A 19,560-nucleotide genomic window follows, 5' to 3' on the forward strand; every position below is an offset into this window, starting at 1 on the left:
CTTACAGAAATATGAATGTCCACTTGTTGAGAACAACTAACGAAGAATAGGGTGTGTGTGAACGTGATTTCATAAATCTCGGTATGTTCTAAAACTTCTCGACCCAAGCAGTGGGAGATCTGACTTGCTAGCAGTGATAGGCAAAGTCAGCCAGCTTTGCTCGACCAGCCCGATGAATCGAAAAGGCCAGTGGAGCCCTGGACAGAGGACCCCACCCACGTGCCCAGAAACCCTTTTAAGGAATAAGAAGAATGTTATCATCATCATCTATATGCTTCGAAATCAATTACCTAGAATAGATTTTGCAGTTAGTTTTCTTTTCGTCTTTTTTCATTTCATTTCACTTTATTTTCAATTCCAACACAATCGCAATTATTCGCCAGAAATTTTATTCCTTTTTTAATAAAGGTGTCGCTCTCTCTACGCATCTCCTGGAAGTGAATGGTGAGTGGGCGAAGCGGGGTCCTAAGGTCAATAATGTCAACATTGAGGTTGCCGATTAGTATACATAAAAGGCTTGTGCTTGGAGGTGTCTGTATTGTTCTGTCACAATTATGATTGATATTAGTGTATTGTTAAACTTTTTTGTGTCTCACTCAAATTATTCGAGGGTGGCTTCATTTAATGTAAATTGAGTGACATAAAATGACAAAGGGCCGACGAGAAAACTTGGTCATAAGGTCTACATTTATTGTCTACGCTGTAGTCACTCATTAGTATAAATGATTTGTGCTTGTAGGTGTTGGCATTGCTCCACCCGTCAAGATCATCATAATTTTCGCCTATTGTAAAACTTTTTTATTCACCTACACACGTATCTTTTCACTATAGGTACAGTTTTATGTATATAACAGTGGTCAGTGAGCATCAAAGACCAAGCTAGGTTCTAAGGTTCATAATGTCAACGTTAAAGTTGCCGACAAGGAGCTTGTGCTTCTAGAGGCGTGCTTCATATTACTATGTCACAATTGTGATTGATATTAGTTGTTCACCCTTTTTCTCTGTCCTAAGTCCGCCAATCTCTCCGCGGAGAACACGGACATGGAGTGACAAGCCCAAGGCATAAAGTGCTTCGCCCTTAAAATTTCCCTAAGACTGAACGGGTGAGCTGACGTCCCAACATACCTGCGGCAGCGTTCTATAGAAGAGGCTCCCAAAAAAAGCTTGTCCAGACATAATATTATAACCTAGTGTTTCGAATGGTATTCATCACTCCGACAAATGAATTAACGTGTAAGAAAAAAAACGGCGATAGACGATATTATCTACGCTTCACAATTTAGGCCGATAAACAATTAGGGCAAGCCGATAAACAATTAGGGCAAGTAAGCATTTAAATAAATGGGAAAATAGTTTCTTCACTTATTTCCGGTCGCGATGAAGTTAAAATTATCGGACAATGGGATAAGAGCTATTGATATTCTTCCAAACTAGCTATAGGCTACATCAAAAAAATGAACTTTGAATGTTTGCACGTGTTCTCAATCTGGTGATAGTTAAGCGCCATACACGATTAATTGCTGAGCTAGTTAGTTACCGAACAAATAACAAAAAATAGTGCGCGCTAAGCAGGCGAGGACAAGACGGACGAGACAATTCTCCTCCATCTATTCACCAATACGTTACTGTGCCCGGCCGCACTTACGAGTTTGGCTGTTCGCTTTTCGGCCTCTGCCAGCAGTACTGTGTGGAGGTGGCTAACACCTACCACGTGGTATGGACATGCCAGCTCGATCCTTTACCGCCAAATTCCAATCCTAAGAGAGAGGACTGGAACGCAACCCTTTTTTGCTGCCAGAACCTTCCGGCCCCACAAGCCATGATCCGGCGGGGCAGGACAGCGGCTAAGACCGATGAGGTCCACGAGTAGGCTCTCCACCTTTTACTGTAGGAAAGCTGACTCGCTAGCGACTGATTTCTCTTGAAACCTCTCCTGTTTTAATAAATATTTACCAGCACTACCAGGCGAGATACAAAACACGCGTTTGCGTAATAATAATGATGATATTCTTCTCACGTGGCTCCTCCCCACACTAGAAGACGTACCAAGAATTGTGCACGTGAAATCTTTCGCGTTGTCTTCGTTTGGGTAGCACCGTACTATTTGTGATCATTTATAAGACCCCACTATGGGCCAACTTGGCGAGACTGTTTATATCGAATTCAAAAATAAAGATTTATGACCAGGCTCCGAAATCTACCTCAAGTGAAGCTACATGTAAGCAAATAATAATCAGAGAATTTTAGCAGACCTCGGATTCATGCGGGGGGACGGGGGTAAAGATGTTATACAGCTACTATTGAAAATCGAGCGAGTTGGTTTGTCGTGATTGAACTGGTATATATTACGAAACAAAATGACCGTGAAGACCAGCCGAGTGCTCTGCCCTGTTGTGTTGGTCTGCTCGGCCTTTTCTTCCATCCCATAATGCACTATACCAGTGCAAGTACGATGTACAGCTACGCGCGGCACTGTGGTTCCGGACAATAGGAATCATGCGGCCGCTCTCTTGCAGGTCGGGGCATATGCATGCTTCCACAGTATCTATCCCTAAATTCAGACGACAGAGTCGCGCGCTTTACTCAAGGGTTGCCAAATTAGAATCCCTGCTCTGGTGGTGCCCCGAATTACGGGCTGACGACGATGCTACAGTCCAATGGACTCGCAACGTTGTGGAAGGGGCCCACCTGTCCTGACGTCGAGCTGTCCGCTGCATACTGACTGACACCCACGAATTACCTAAAAAGTTTCTCAATTCGATTCCATTACGATTCTGGCAAAAAATTGTGAATGCAAGTATGAAAACCTTACTCGCCTGCAGGGAAGAAAAGGAAAACCAAGTCACACTACTCGACCAGGTCCAGTACACTGCTGGGGCCAGTTGATCCTCAGACTAGCCGCTGCACCCACATGCTTTTCACAACTTCTCTCATTAAACGTTATTTCAAATTTTATATAAACATGAGGAGTCGCTGTAGGAATTTTATTTACCAATTTCGTGTGACGTGAAATGATACAAGTTGTTGCGATGCACCATACAGTTCGACACTCAGGGAATAAGATTTTCTGTCGTTTTGACCTCGGAAGTTGTGAAATACATGTACTGGTACGTTTTTGTTCCATTCGCATAACGACACGTGCAAAGCAACAGAAGGAAGTAGGTGTGTCGCAGCCGAACGCCTAAAGGTGAATAAAAAAATTTAACTTTCGTTCCTGCTGACTGAGTATAACTTGCGGTAGGCGCAGATGTGCTATAAGTTAAGTGGGTAGCAGAGAGCTCAGATTTCCCTGTACCCGTATTCTGGTTTAGAAAATACAATAGGCAGAACTGTAATCGCAGAAAAAGTAAGCGATTCAGTAATCGCAGAAAAAAGTATAGGGAGAACCACAGAGTGTTTTAGCTACACGAATTTATTTTATTGACGGGATCAAGAAAATTTTCCAATATGATGAATGTAAGACTAGTAGTGTCATTGTAGAAGTGAACTAAGAGAGTAGACCCACTGAGTAAGCTCAACCAAACAAGCCTAAAAATATAAATCAATAAAAAATAATTTCTATGCAGCGATAGAACATTCCTTGATACTACAATCATATGTAACTGTTTTTGTTCAGTGTTACACTCTGGCTGTGCCTTAATTAGGTTCGATAAAACAAATTGCTTACGAAGCACTCTGACGTCAAGATGATACCGCATTGCGCGCAATGCATTTACGAGCCAGGTGTTGAGGTTGCACGCTGACGCAATGCAGCGATTGCGTATCTGACATATACCGTCAGGTCTCTGTGGAACTAGACGAGCTTCTTGACGGTGCCGAGCAGGAGAACGACGTCGGGTCTTCTCTTGAGCATGAGCAGCATGAAGGGCCGATCGACCACGAAGTGCGATGTGGAGCGGGACGGCTCGTCGAGAGCGGTGCTGGTGTTCATGCCGCTGGAAGAGTCGGCTGTCGGGGAGGAAGGAGACGACGGAGACAGCGCCCCTTCCGGCGTAGTACTGGTGGGACAACTGGCAGACGCCGACGGTGGAGTAACCGTCCCACTGACAACGTCGCGACTGATTGGAGGAGGCGAGACATCGTTGTACGATTCCACAGCACCTTTCCGGTTGGCGTGCAGAACGGCTACGTGACGTGCGCCCGATAGGTGAGCGCCTTCCGCCTTGCTCAGGTACCTGAGTGTGAAACGGAGGACGCACGAGTAACGTTGGGACGCGCGTTCGTTTTTCCTTTATCAAAGGGGGCCGATCAAAGAGGCAATGAAAAGCCACGTGAGGGCGGCAATCGGAACCTATGTGTTCCCGGGTAAGATCATGCTGCAGCTGCCATAGATTCTCGCAAGAATACCCAGAGGAAAATCTGGCTCCACCGTGCTAATCTGGCGCCACTCAATTTTTTTAAGGGCGCTGCTAGAGTGCTGAGAATGACGGTATACGCATAATATTGTCACGTCGCTCCAGGGGGTGTCGGCAAGGTTTATTGACGTCTGAGCAACAGGGCTCTAAACAAGCGCGTCGGTTGGGCTTGTTTGCCAGAGCTGGAGGGGGGGGGGGGGCACGCGCACTTTTCTTCTCTGTCGTGTGAGCCTTCACCTTGGCATACGACCCACTACTAGAAGGAGGTGGCAATATTCCTCCTCAACAAAAAAAGAAAGAGCATCGTCCCGATGCTGTAAAGTTATTGAAAAAAACCAAAACAAGGTAGGTTAAACAATGAAAAAGGGCACCAATAATCAAATGTTAGACGCGATAAGTTCATCAATGATGAGGCAATTGTCGGAGCACAAATAAAAAACACAGGAAACATGGTCTTTTAGGAACGCGCAAAATAAGGCTTCTTGCGCACCACGTGAACCATGTCAGAGGTCGGTTGTTTTCGTCGTGACGACGTAGCGTCCGGAACCACTTCGTAGTTTACTTCGCTCACGCGGCGTAATACTTTATACGGACCAAAGTATCTGCTCAGCAACTTTTCGGAGGGGCCACGGCGTCGAACAGGGGTCCAAACCCAATCTTGGTCTTCCGGACTGTAAGACACGTCATTGTGACGCATATTGTAACGTCGTGCATCGACCTGTTGCTGCTGACCAATGTGTAGCCGGGAGAGCTGGCGAGTTTCCTCGGCACGCTCTGCAAATTCTTCTGCGTCAGTTGTTAATTGATCAGCGCCTTCACAAGGAAGCATCGCATCCAGCATCGTCGTAAATTCGCGGCCGTAAAGAAGGCGAAACGGTGTAAATCGGGGTGTTTCTTGAACGGCGGTGTTACAAGCAAACGTCACATAAGGCAAAATGCGATCCCATGTTTTGTGTTGGACGTCGATGTACATGGAGATCATGTTTGTGACTGTCTTATTTAGTCGCTCGGTTAAGCCGTTGCTCTGCGGATGGTAAGCAGTCGTCGTTCGATGCCTATTGTTACTCAGTCGAAAAACTTCATCAATAAGCTGTGCAGTGAACGCTGTTCCTCTGTCGGTTATCACTGTAGATGGAGCACCGTGGCGCAGAACAATGTGGCACATGAAGAACTGTGCTACCTCAGAAGCCGTGGCTCGTGGTATCGCCTGTGTCTCTGCATAGCGGGTCAAATAGTCAGTTGCAACAATGACCCATTTGTTGCCATCGGACGATAAAGGAAATGGGCCGGGAATGTCCATGCCGACTTGGTCAAATGGCTTGTGGGGTGGATCAATAGGCTGAAGTACTCCAGCCGGCTTGTTGGTGGCGACTTTCGACGCTGGCATTCACGACAGCTTTTGACGTACTGCTTCACGCTTGCCGAAATCCGGGCCAGTAGTACGCCTCACTTACTCTGGCGAGCGTTCGCGAGTAACCTAGATGACCAGATGTGGGCTCGTCATGACACGCGGAGAGGACTTCGTCCCGCATGTCCTTCGGAACGACGAGGAGGTAAGCACGGCTCGTAGAACGGGCGTTTTTTTGTACAGGACATTATCTCGGAGCCAGAAAGACGTCACGACGCGAGATAGATGGCGAGGTATAACGGCGCTATGACCCTCCAGATAGTCGATGAGCGGTCGAATCTCTTCATCTTCTTGCTGGCGTCTGGTCAAGTCAGATGAGCTAAGGGCGCCCAGGAAACCGTCATCGCCCTCTTCGTAGTGATTGACTAAAGGTATGGGTGCACGCTACAGCGTATCAGTGTCTTCATGCTTACGTCCAGACTTATATACGATGGTAACTTCAAATTCCTGTAGACGCAAGCTCCATGGGCCAGTCGTCCAGAGGGATCACGAACGTTTACCAACCAGCAGAGGGCATGGTGGTCCGTCACCACTTTAAATGGACGACCATAGAGGTACGGGCGAAACTTTGTGATCACCCACACTACTGCGAGACACTCTTTCTCTGTGGTCGTGTAATTCACCTCGGTACGGGACAGTGAGCGGCTGGCATAGGCTATGGCTCGTTCTTTGCCGTGTTGATGCTGGACGAGCACTGCGCCGAGGTCGATGTTACTGGCGTCAGTGTGCACCTCTGTGTCTGAATCATCGTCAAAATGCACAAGAACCGGGGCTGACTGCATCCGCTGTCGTAGCTCGGGAAAAACAGCCTGTTGTTCGGTAGCCCATACAATCGGTGTGTCGTCGCGTGTAAGGCGAGTCAAGGGTTCCGCTATCTTCGAAAACCCTCTAATAAATTGTCGATAGTAGGCGCACAAGCCCAGAAAGCGCATAACAGTCTTTTTGTCTGTAGGATGCGGAAACGCGGCTACAGCGGCAAGTTTGTCGGGGTCGGGTCGGACTCCTTTCGCATCGACTACATGGCCAAGGAATTTGAGCTCTTCATAACCAAAGTGACACTTCTGCGGTTTGATTGTAAGATCTGCTCAATGAATAGCCTGTAGCACACTCCTGAAGCGGTCAAGATGTTGCTGGAAGGTTTCAGAAAAAACGACATCATCATCAAGGTATACGAGACAAGTTTGCCACTTCAGACCAGTAAGCACAATGTCCATCATTCGCTGAAAGGTGTCGGGCGCTGAGCACAAACCAAAAGGAAGGACTCGAAATTCATACAGGCCATCAGGGGTAACAAAGGCAGTTTTCTCGCGGTCTCGCTCGTCAACCTCAATTTGCCTGTACCCGCTTTTTAAATTCTAAGAGGAAAAATAGTGGGCGCGGCGTACTCTGTCTAACGAGTCGTCGATGCGTGGCAGTGGGTACACGTCATTTTTAGTCACGCTGTTCAGCTTTCGGTAATCGACGCAAAAACGTAGTGTTTCGTCTTTCTTCTTGACTAGGACGACTGGAGAGGACCACGCACTGTTGGAAGGCTCGATGATGCCGTCGTCAAGCATTTCTCGAACTTGCGTACGAATGGCTTCTCGTTCCCTCGCTGACACACGGTAAGGCTGTTGGTGTACTGGGCGGGCGTCGTCGTGTGTGACGATTCTGTGCCTAGTGATTGAAGTCTCGCGCACCTTAGAGGAAGCAGCGAAGCATGACTTGAATGCAAGCAAGAGTTTTTGCAGTGCTGTCTGGTTTTCTGGTTTGAGGTTAGAATTAATATCGATATTGTTTAGAGACGTATCGGCGGCGTTCACTGCGTCCGACGAGAACGGTTCCTAATTAATCTGCAAATGCTAACGAAGTGCCACAGAAAAGGTGTCGGTGTTCGTTGCTGAAATTTGTAACGAGCAGTTGAGATCGGCCATCACGTAGCTGTATGATACTCCTAGCCACATAAACACCTTTTGTCAGCAGGTGTTCAAAATTACTTTCTGCAATCGCTTCACCATTTCGCAATCCACAGCATGTGACGTCGACAATAACACTGGCTCTTGGAGGAAGCGTTATACTTTCAGCAGAAACGCGAAGAACGTCGGCACGTTGCTGGTCGTCCTGCTTGTCGATTGCTCGGTCGGCTGAGAAGGTGATGCGATTCTCTTGAAGATCAATGACAGCTCTATACTCCTGCAGGAAGTCAACACCAAGAATAACGTCGCGTGAACATTCACGGAACACAAGGAAACTTCTACAAAAGTATAACCGCAGACCCGAACTCTACTCGTGCAGGTTCCAAGCGGAGAGACGGTGTGGCCACCAGCCGTTCGAATCACGGAGCCATGCCGGGGCATGATTACCTTCTTTAGTAGTCTGGTCATTTTCCCGCTTAGTATCGAATAGTCAGCCCCGGTATCAACTAAAGCACCTACTGCATAGCCGTCTATCAGCACCGGTATATCCAGAGAAAGCCGCACATATCGCTCAGTCGAATCTAGACCCTTTACTGTTAGCGCCGATCGGAGGTTTTCAGCACGTCGACTGCCAGCGACCTCGCCTCCAAGGGTCGCTTGCGTTAGTTTTCCCGGCGGGGATTGGGGGAACGTGCGCCAGCATGGCGCTTTGGCGAAGATGAAAAGCGCTTCGGCGACGGTGAGCGCGGCTGCCGTCCAGAAGGCGGTGGCATGCGCTGTTGAGCCAGGTAGTCCTCAATGTCCCGGGGTCGCTGGCCATACCGAGGAGGCGCTGAATATACTGAAAAGCCGCGCAGCCCGAGGTGGCGGTATGGACAGTGGCGGTACAAATGGTCCGCTTCACCGCAGTGGAAGCACAAAGGTCGGCGATCAGGAGTGCGCCAAACATCAGATTTCCGAGGCGAAGCACGTCTGTCGTCGACGTAGGGTGCTGGTTGTTGCGCAAGATTCACAGGGCTGGCGTAAACGAGGAGTGGGGGCGTGCGTGTGTTCTCGTAGGACCGTAGAGGCTGCGCCGGCTGAAGTGAAACCATAGGAGGTGCTTGAACAAACAGCGGCGAAGAGGAAGCTGGGCGCTTCAAGGCTTCCGCATAGGTAGCACGGTGGTAGTCAGCCGGGGCGGGTGTGGCGTTATCCAGACTCACAGGGTCACGAAGGGTATGATGCAGCTCGTGCCTGACGATGCTTGCAATGGAACTCACCGTAGGTAGTGGTGGTGGGGCAGCCTTTTGCAGCTCCTCGCGTACTATAGAGCGGATAAGGTCGCGCAGACACTCGGTGTTGCTCCCAAAAGTCGTCAGAACTTGAGCAGTGGACGTGTTCACTTGCCGCTCATACAGGGTGTATCGATGCTGAAGCATCTTTTCTATCGCGACGGCTTCGGGCAAAAACTCGGCGACCGTGTTCGGAGGGCTCCGTACAAGGCCAGCGAAAAGCTGCTCCTTAACTCCCCGCATCAGGTGACGCAACTTCTTTTCTTCTGTCATACTCGGATCAGCCCGTCGGAACAGGTGCGTCATATCTTCCACATAGGTCATGACAGTTTCATTGGGCATCTGGATGCGGGCCTGGATCGCTCACTCCGCTCGTTCGGGGCGATCAGCACTTCTGTAAGTATCTAACAGCCGGCGTCGGAATTCGGGCTCCGATGTCATCTGTTCCTCGTGATTCAGGTACCAGGTACGTGCTCCATCCTCCAAATAGAAATACACACACCGTAGTTTGGTCGCGTCGTTCCAGTCGTTGAAAGCAGCCACGCGTTCGAAGTCGACCAACCAGTGCTCGACGTATTTGAGCTCGGTGCCATGAAACGGTCTCGGAACCTGTGGACTTTCGAGGGTGTACCGAGTCACCGGGGTGTTTTCCGTACCTGTTAAAGTGGTTTGAAAAGACGTGCTCATCATACTGGGGTGAACTGTATGGTCAGCTTCAGGTGGATATTCCCTGATCCTGCGGCTTGTCCGATGAACGGGAGTGTTGACTTACTCTGGTCTTGTGGTGCGGTAGCTCAATAAGTAGCTCAATACGCAATCGTTTAATAAGAAATTAACCGTCTTGACGCAAGGAACGCTTTGCAACTAGACACGTCTTCGGAGTGCCTGGGCTCGACTGGATGAACAATACAAATCCGAGTCAAGTTCGAAGCTCACATATACCGTCATTCCCTGGCATCAAGCAGCTCTCTAGCACCAGACTCCCCTCTTGGTATTTTGTGACAAACTCTATGGAAGCTGCTTTGCGCTTTTCATGGACGTGTCAAATGACGTCAAATGGCCGTTATTTTTACCGGCACACGTTTCCTGTTTTCATACTTAAAAAGGAGACCCGTCAAAGGACTCACTCAGTTCCTTCTAAGAGTGCCACGGGTAGACCAAGGAAATAAAAACACCAGAAAAACAGCGTGAAAACAATAGTTAATCCAAGGAAACAAATTCGGCTTGCTGAAAAAAAGACGTGGAGCCAATCACGGCTACTACGGTGACCACAAAGCATTTATCACTTGTCATAATAGAAAGTAAAAATGAAACAAGCCTACCCCCACCTCCGCCTCCAATCAGTATCGTTTTATACAGCTTCGATGGACAATAAATTCAGGAGGGGGAATGGTGGTCAATTTGTAACACGAAAAGTGTTTTATGCTGGGTTACACCAAAAATTTACTGTTTCGGTCACGATTATGACATACTGAAATGAACACGAGTGAAGGACAAAGAAAACCGGCCCCGTGTCTGCATGTTAATCTGAAAATGTCGTCGAATTGTGTGGAGAGAGTGAGGAAAACATTTATTTGATATTCTGTGCAAGAAATAGGTAAATGGTATTCTGGAGGCAATGCGTTAGAGTGCCTCGATCGTGCAGCGGAGGTGGACGAGCGCATCAAGTCATGTCACACGTGAGACATGAGCACTATCTGGCAGTTATTTTGGAAAACGAAGCGCGCGGTGTGCGCGCCCGTATCCGAGGTGATAAGGAGTAGAACGCAAGGCGACGGGTAGGTGCCACCACCATGTCTACGTAGCAAAGCGTCGAAAACACTTGCCTTTTCGTGCAAGCGTTACACTGTCAGCACAGCGTGATATACGCTATGGTCCTTAGAATTACTTATATATGCCTTTTTTAGTAAAAGACGCACACACAGAATATACATGAGTTGTTATGGTGCCTCAGATATGCGCAATAATTGCTGTTTAACTCACAATTGCACAAGTATGAACGCTGAATCTTGAGCAACATTGGTGGGTGCTGCGGAAGGGGTCAGCCGTTTAAGGTATCATCTGGTCTCTTTGGTGCCTTTTAGGGTATCCTTAAGGGTGGACAAACAGACAGACCAAATGTTTTGCATCCAAGGTCCCAAAGAAAGACTATCGTCTTTAAAAAAAGAGAAAAATTTTCGTATCTTGGAATAGAACCCATGCCCCAAACCTCGCTCTGCAGCCCACGGCCCTAAAGAACTTGACAAAGAGCGGACTTTCTTCACACTAACGGCGAGTTCTCGCCGAGTACAATCCAGCGGTTGCCATCACCAAACTTGGGGAAAGGTTCGAGCAGGTCCGTGTTTATTTGTTGAAAAAGGTTGCGTTCGAGGGGCAACGGGTTTCAGAAAAGCAGCTGGTGCTTTAGGACGCTGGTATTCGTGACACGTTTTGGAAGTATTACGTAAATAATGCTTAACTTCCCGATTGAGTTTAGGCCAGTGTTGAGCCCGTACTCTCTGTTCGGTCACCGAGACAAAGTACCGCCCCTGCACCACAGTGGGGTAATGCGCACCTGAGGTTCGCCTCGTCTGTGAAGAGCACGCCCAGACCCATGTCCTTGAGCACGGGCCCAAGGTCGGTGACGCTCTTGAGCTTGAGCCTGGGCAAGTGGACGGTCATGTTGTGCCGCTCCTCAAGTCGTGCCACGCAGTGAAGCAAGCGGGCGGCCGTGACGCGCTTCTCGAGCGCCGCCAGACCGTCGAGGCGTTGCGGCAGCAGTATCACCAACGACACGTCGCGGTTTTCGTACGGTAGCTCCAACACCGTCACCTGCGGCACGGGGAAGTTTTCAAAGGTTCAAAAGATTGTAAGTAAGGCTTGTTGGCATAACTAAATGTTAATAAACAGCGCAAAAACAAGACAGACAAAATGGAAGAATAACACAGCGCTAGTGCCATCTTGTCTTTTTTTTTCCTCACGTTTCTCGCGCCCACGTATTACTATGCCTTTATAGGTCTCACATAAAGTCTGTGAAGAAGATAGAAATAGTAACGAAGGGGCTGACTGAAAAGCCATATATCTCAAATAGTTTGCCCATTGATCAGGCTTCACTCAGAGATAGGATATTCGCGCTGTCGGTGTGCAATACAAACTTAGGCGAGCACACAGGAAGGGCGGAATTGCGTTTTTTTCTGAGCACGGCTTGCCTTGCACGGCGACTTAGACAAAGAAGGGAGACACGGATAGATACAGACAGGAGATACGTGCCTCATCTGTTGATCTAAGTCACACTACATTCATCCGAGGGCATATCAACTAGTTTAAGGGAAGGTATTATTGGAAGTATGTACAACTACCTCAGAGGAAACAGCCCTTCGAGATAGGTAGCAGTACACTCGAAGTTGTGAAAAAGTACATCTACTTAGGGCAGGTAGTAACCGCGGAGATAAACCATGAGATTGAAGTAACTAGAATAATAGGAACGGGGTGGAGCACGTTTGGCAAGCACTCTCAAATCATGAATGTTAATCTGCCACTAACCGTGAAGAGAACGGTATATAACATCTGCATATTGCCGGTACTTACCTGCGTAGTAGAAACGTGAAGGCTTACAAAGCGTGTTCAGCTTAAATTAAGGATGACGCAGCGAGCGATGGAAAGAGAAGTGATAGGTGTAACCTTAAGAGACAAAAAGAGGACAGTGTGGATCAGGGAACAAACCGGGTTAAGAATACCTTGTGAAATCAAGAAAAATAATTGGACAGGGCCGAGCATGTAGCGTGTAGGCAGCATATACGCTGGTCATTAGGGATAACATACTGAATTCCCAGAGAGGGCAAACGCATAAACGAGAGACAAAGTTACTAGGGCCGACGAGATTAAAATGTTCGCAGGTATCAACAGTACTGAAAGTTGGGCGAGTTGGTACTCATCCATGACTTCTTTGCGCAAACACATACACGGACACAAGGAAAAGAGGCAAACAACACGGGCGCAATCTCACAACTGGTTTATTTTGAACAACAAACTGTACTTATATCTTCACGTAGCCCAAACGCCCCCCCCATCAGTGAATCCAGGCACAAACGAGATAACCTAAAGAAAGCTTGTTCAGCGCTACGTCATGATAATAACCACAAAACAATTGTGTTAGCCAAGCTTCCGTCACCATGTCCGATAAAGAATTTGACTTTTTGAAAGGCACTTGCAACAATCCGTCTGCAGATGCGTGATCTCTTCAATTTTTGTTGTTTTGTGGTTCTTATCATGACGTAGCGCTGAACAAGCTTTCTTTAGGTTATCTCGTTTGTGCCTGGATTCACCGATGGGGGGGCGTTTGGGCTACGTGAAGATATAAGTATAGTTCGTTGTTAAAAATTAACCAGTTGTGAGATTACGCCCGTGTTGTTTGCCTCTTTTCCTTGTGTCCGTGTATGTGTTTGCGCAAAGAAGTCATGGTTCGCAGGTATGGCGTGGAAGCGGAGAGCAGAGACCTGGTTGATTGACGGATAGTAGAAGAGGCCTTTGACCTGCGTAGTCATGATTATATGGTGATTATCGGAAGCAATTTCAGTCCCTGGTCTTCTTTGGTTTAGGCGTGAAAAGCAACAATTCTAGGTATGTGACATCAGGGATTCTCAAGTCACAATTATCATCAAAAATCAGCGCAGCCATATCCCTGCTCTTGAAACAATGAACGAGCAGACAGGACTGCTTGAATATATAGGGAAGAAAGTACACTTCCTGGCAGCACAGCATAATGGGCCAGTGTTTATAGGTTAGCAAACGGTGGCCCAGTGAATGTCCAATCAAGCTAATACAAAACCAGTGTTGGCAAAGTCAACATATGCGGGTGCCAGCAAAGGTGCATCGTATCCGCGCGACATTCAATATTCGAACCGCCATCATATGAGGACGGCAACGAAGCCCCTCATTTCGAGCAAACATGGAATAGTGGCTAAGCCTTCCTGTAAAGACGACAACGATGGCGTACCGTTGGCTGTAAACGCATATTATTGGCAGCGACGGTGTATAAAGATGACACGCAGGAAGTCACGTACCTCAAGCTCCGAGGAGCGGCACATGCGGAAGGAGCCCATATGTCGCATTATGGACGCGATGACGGTGGCCTCGGGCGTCTCGTGGAAGTCTCCGCTGACTTGCTGGAACGAGTGTTTCCATGATCCTTCCAGCCGGATGCAGGAAAGCAGGACGACCAGGCTGTGCTCGTTCATTGAGCCCCGCGGGAAGACGTCAGCACCCGGCTTGAAGGAGTATGAAGATACGGCGCGGGCCAGGGCGTCCATCGAGAGGCGACACTGCTCCGCGTCGTGCGCGAAGTTGCGTCTCATCACAGGTACGACAGGCGCTCCTGAAGGGAGCGTTAAGAACATGTTGGGTAGTTTCAGATTGTTCATCCACCTCTTTCTCGCTCTTCTTTCTTCTCTATTCTTTTCTATTACTACTTCTTTCCTACACAAGTGCAGAGTAGCCAACCAACCCAACGCTTGGTTAACCTCTCTGCCTTCCCTCGCTGCCCTTTCTCTCTCTCTTTCAATATACAGAAATTAAGCCATCTATTCTTAGTACATATATGCAATATTAAAGAACGGAAAGTTAAGCACGAACTGTTTCACATGTTACAAACTCTTCAGAACCCATAGCCATCACCGAACATCGGGCCTGCTTCACTTGGAAAAGGACCTATGAAACCCTTGTTTGAAAATGAAAGCAAATCTATTACATTGATGTAAAATAAGTAGTAATCATAATCATTAGCAGCGTGCGTTATTCACACGGAAGGACGGGGGCTCTCCTAATTATCTCCAGTGTACCTTATCCTCTGCGAACTCATTCCATTTTATCCCTGCCTCTGCAAACATCCTCGAACTGCGTCTAACTCTCTGCCTTCTATGCCTACGTTTTCCATACCTTCGTAGCCATTGTGCAGCACGTACACTCCACCAGTTGTCTATTCCAGACATTACGGGACACGCCTAGATTCATTTATTGCTTGATGTCAGCTAAGATATCTGCAGTTTTCGTTTATTTGCGCTTCTCTCAAGTGTTCAAAGGCGCATAAACCACCTCTGATATCTAACAACTCAAGCAAGCGCACATTGAGTTCATAATATCGGCGCGATCAACAATGCTAAACGCGGCAGCTCCACCAGCTGCTTGCGGCTGACAAAAGGAAAAAAAAAGTTCCTTTCCCACTCCATGCCTTTCGGCATTCCTCACCCTTTTCCGTAACACCAACATGTGGCCTGCTCCTCACGTAGAACACCTGTTTGTTCACTCGCATGCATGCACCCGTGTAGCTCATCCTTTTCGTACGGTGAGAAGGAACACTCGACAAGAAGTACAGGCAAGCGGACGAGTGAAGGAAAAAGCGAAATGAGCGAGGGCCCTCTGTATTACCAGATGCGCGTAACTCCGCTATTACGGCATCGTTCCGAAAAACTCTGACGGCTGCCGCTCGTTGTAGACTCATTCACAATTCCAACAGCACAACTTAATTATGACCTCTAGGTCATTCGGGAGCCCTTCAAGCTTACGTTCGACAAAGGAGAGCCGAGGTATACCTGCATCTGGTAGTAGGAGCAGGCGAGCGGCACTCTGTCATCGTGGAAGAGAGTCATAAAGATGGTATAGGTGAAGCGCTGCGCGTGAAGCCTGGGCCTCCGGAAGGGCGCCAGCGTGGCGCGAGCCACGCGGTCGTAAGAGCGAGCCATGCAGAACGGCGCCCAGTGCACGTGCAGGGCCTTGCCCAGGGCGGCCGCCGAGGCGCACGTGCGAGTCGCGCAGCCATGCAGCAGCATCACCAGCACAAAAAAAGAAGTTAACTTCTTTGGCGCAAACAATACGGAAAAAAGGAAAACAGAAGGCGAGGAAAGAAACAGATTGACGCCAGATTGAAGAAACAGATTGAAGAAACAGATTGTTTCTTTCCTCGCCTTCTGTTTTCCTTTTTTCCGTATTGTTTGCGCCAAAGAAGTTAACTTCTTTTTTTGTGCTATGTACCAACTAGACCCAACGCAAGTTTTGCTGGAGCATCACCAGCATTCCGGCGAGCAGCAGGGGCGACACCAGCAGGTTGCGCGTGTCACCGCCCTCCCGAAGCTTGCGGCACACGTCCACCGCGAACTGCAGCAAGCAGCCGCTCATCTCGGGAGCCATGTTAAAGGATGGCTCGCGCAACCTGGGAGGAGTGAGAGCGAATACACCTTACTGTGCAGTGATCACTGACGATGTGTGTGTTCTGGGGACTCGGCAAGGGAGTAGATCAAAAAGAACAAATAGTGCGTGAGAATGACTAGCTGAAACAGGAACATACATATGAAGCAGTGAAGTCTCTTCGACCTGTGGTCCTTGCGCACTTTAAGCTTTTTTCGAAATTCGTGAACCGACTAGCCCAACAACCTATAAAAATCGCTCTAGTTTGACGATAATAACTGCAATGATACGTGAGATGGTGTAGCGGAGGTTTCCAGAATTTCTAACCAAGAAAGGGAAAGGAGACACCCACTATATTGTAGCACGAGGCACCAAGAAAGTCCTTATGAATTCTCAAATAAAAGCTTATTTGTTGCAGAAAAATTCATCCTGGTCAGGTGTCTCCGGACCAAGACAAATTTTCCGGCAACTAAGAAGATTTTCCTTCTTTCAAATCATGCGGATACTCAAGTGGCTTCGTGCTACAATCGGGTAGTTGTTTTATTTTTCTTTCTTCAACCTTCCGCCAGCTTGCGGGTTTCCACACAGCTCCGTTGCGCATTCTGATCACTTGGGTTTCCAAAATTTGCACATAACTATGCACAGGCCTTAATCATTTTGCTTCTATCGAAATGCAAGAACAGAGACATAATTGGTAGAGTCTGATATATACGCTTCTCAACTGATGGGAAATTGAAAATGAAGCAGTGTTGCGTTGCTCATTACACAGTCTGTCGGAATAGACCTTCCATGGTGTGGGGGCCGGTAGAAAGTAAGCTGTTGTTGCAAGGCTTCGTCAGTGGTCCTTAACTGCCATTGTGGAAACATGACCATAATTTAGACCTGTCGTAAATGATCCAACGGAGCCTATATGGTGTTCACCTGGCGTCTTCTTTATTGTATTAAGTGGCGGTGAGCATACGACACCTGTTCCTCTAGTGGGCATGTGTGTGGTTGTGCGGCAAAACTGTCCTGTCCCACTGTGGGCAGATTTGTAGATATGCGCTGACGTCGAGCACACGAACGACTATCTTTTCTTGCGCTATTCAGCCGTACGTGAATTGCCACAGCTAATTTGTTCAGTCAAATTACACTCACAATAGCGACGCGTACGATACCTCTTGGTTTCGACGTCCTCATCGGTGCTGTCCATTTCGGATGAGAGGTCGTCGTCTCTTTTGCGCGCCGAGGTGGCACCGCGTCGCAGCGACGTGCGCGATCATCGCGAAGCCACCGACGTTGACGACGTCATTGAGGATGAGATGCTGGAGTGATGCGACATCAGCGAGTCGGGCGGGTGACTTCCGCGACGCGACCTGCTGGACGAGAAGGACGACGACGACCTTCGGCGCCGTGGCCTGCTGCGGTGGTGACTCGAGGACCTAGCCGCGGGGACGTACTCTTCCGCCGAGTCGGACATGTAGTCGTCCTTGTTGACAAAAGACCACGGGGAGGACCCACGGTGACGCATTGCGACGGCTGTTCCTTGTTCTCGTTCCAGGAACAACGACTCTGTGCGCGTGCCGGCCAGCAGCGAAGGACGCTTCTTCTTCACTGTCCTCGCGCGTACGAGGCCTGTTCTCGTGCCTCGCCGAAATTTGTTTGCTTTTCTTCTACTCTAAGGCACGTATTCACTGTCGTGAATTGTTCAATAATGTTTGAAAAATGTTGGGTGATCCCAAAAATAAAAAAATGAAATGGCATTATTGATGATTACATTTTTTAAGCTGTAAGGAATCACGAGGAGGCAATTGAATCTTCCTATCGGAAATATTCTTGGCCAATTAACCAAAGAGACACGGTAGAAGGTGGCAGGCTGGGGCTCGAATAATCGAGCTTATGTCCTCTTACCCAAACGGTTATGATGATGATCCTGGGTGATTGGCATCTGCCGTTCAGGGCGATCGGCCAAGTGTCGAGTGCATCATATAGTCTGAAACATTTGAAGGGCCAGAAATTACCAAGTCAACTAGAATGATTGGTTAATTTAAATGAATTTATTTTTGCCTGAAACATGCCATAACCTTCCAAATAATCAAAAATGAATCTACCAGTGGGGCATAACATATAAACTACTAGCGTTTAACGAATAAAATAAACCTACTTCACTCGCATAGGAATTTCTCTAGAGCATGCGTGCGTATATTCCCGTACAAATTTACTAGCACAGAAGCCCCAATCGATAACAATTTATTCGAAATGATTGGTACGTACAATGTTGCCGCAGTATCATTTCTGTAGTTCTTTTTGTGACCAAGAAAAAAAAAGAAACGGTGGCAGTCCAGCGAAGTGTTCGTTCTGCGAAGAATCAGAAACTATTGAACATTAATTTATCTTGTGTCGTAACTACGCAGTAATTAGAAAAAGACTTCTAGCTATTCGGTTTGCGAAGCTAGGTCTAAATTTAAACCACAGAAAGTGTTCCAAATTTTGGTGCCTCCGTTTTGGGAATTTGCCAAAGCGATGTATTCGATGCGGTAATTTATTTCAAGACACTAAACGCATTTCAACATAAGGCCCACTTTAAAAATAATTAAAATAAAAGTGGCGCGGAATTGATTTTTAAAATGTGGATAAATCTGAGACATGAATCCGCTGGTTAACATAAAGTTTCTTAACTCACACACATCATAAATTATTCCGGTTTGGCAAACTTAACTGTCTGATCAGTCCCAAAATCAGGGTATAATTATTATATTAGTGATCATTTTCTTGTTTCTTCCTTCACTTCCTGAATCTTTGTTTTTTAAACTATACTGTCTTCCTTCCACATATTTGTTTTTTCTTTTTTGAAAGCAATAGCACACTTATCGTCAATATAATTCTATATGTTTTCTTGGCCAATCCCCCAAAGTGGGTATGTGCCATGAATTCCGGGCTACAAACGAACAAACAAAGCGAAGTGTTGCTTTTTACTGCTGAAATAACGTCAAGTGTAAAAATAATCAGATCAACTCTGTGCATGTATTAAGAGTTGGGATTCCACGTCGCACTCTTGTGAATGCTAAATCTGTCCACCTTTTTTTACACCCTATTCTGCTCTAAGAGAATGGAAGGAGTTAAAATTGAAGGAAGAAAGATATTTGTGGTAAGCAATAGCAGAGCATATTTTCTAAATCTGGCCGCATCGACGAGAGCCGCACACTGTAAGCAAGTTTGCACCCTTAAGGGTGTTTTCCGTATATCAAACAGACTACAATATGCGGGTTTTTAGAAATCAAAACACCCATGACATAGGTGTTTTGGTGTTAATGGAACAGGCAATCTAAGTTCCCGTTTTACAGCGGCGCCATTATATTTGGGCGTACAACACAAACTACTTTTTCCTGCGCACCGCTTTCACAAAGAAGTGTTCGATTTGTTTGCATCGTCCCATGCTTACAATTTTGATCCTCGCCGCGTTTGCGTTTTCAGTCTGCAGTTCAAAGGGT

General features: G+C 47.4%; 1 protein-coding gene across 1 annotated transcript; it reads right to left on the reverse strand.

Annotated features, from left to right (window-relative positions):
* Nucleotides 1–3,430: 3,430 nt before the first annotated feature.
* Nucleotides 3,431–14,281, reverse strand: LOC142764884 (iris-like). Its single transcript, XM_075865429.1, has 3 exons — nucleotides 13,975–14,281; nucleotides 11,487–11,743; nucleotides 3,431–4,175 (listed from the first exon to the last, which is right to left on the reverse strand). Exons 1-3 carry the CDS (start codon nucleotides 14,263–14,265, stop codon nucleotides 3,794–3,796), a joined length of 930 nt encoding a protein of 309 aa, XP_075721544.1. The 5' UTR covers nucleotides 14,266–14,281; the 3' UTR covers nucleotides 3,431–3,793.
* Nucleotides 14,282–19,560: the final 5,279 nt, after the last annotated feature.

Source organism: Rhipicephalus microplus, chromosome 6 (assembly GCF_043290135.1).
Source record: "Rhipicephalus microplus isolate Deutch F79 chromosome 6, USDA_Rmic, whole genome shotgun sequence".
Taxonomy (NCBI): Eukaryota; Metazoa; Arthropoda; class Arachnida; order Ixodida; family Ixodidae; genus Rhipicephalus; species Rhipicephalus microplus.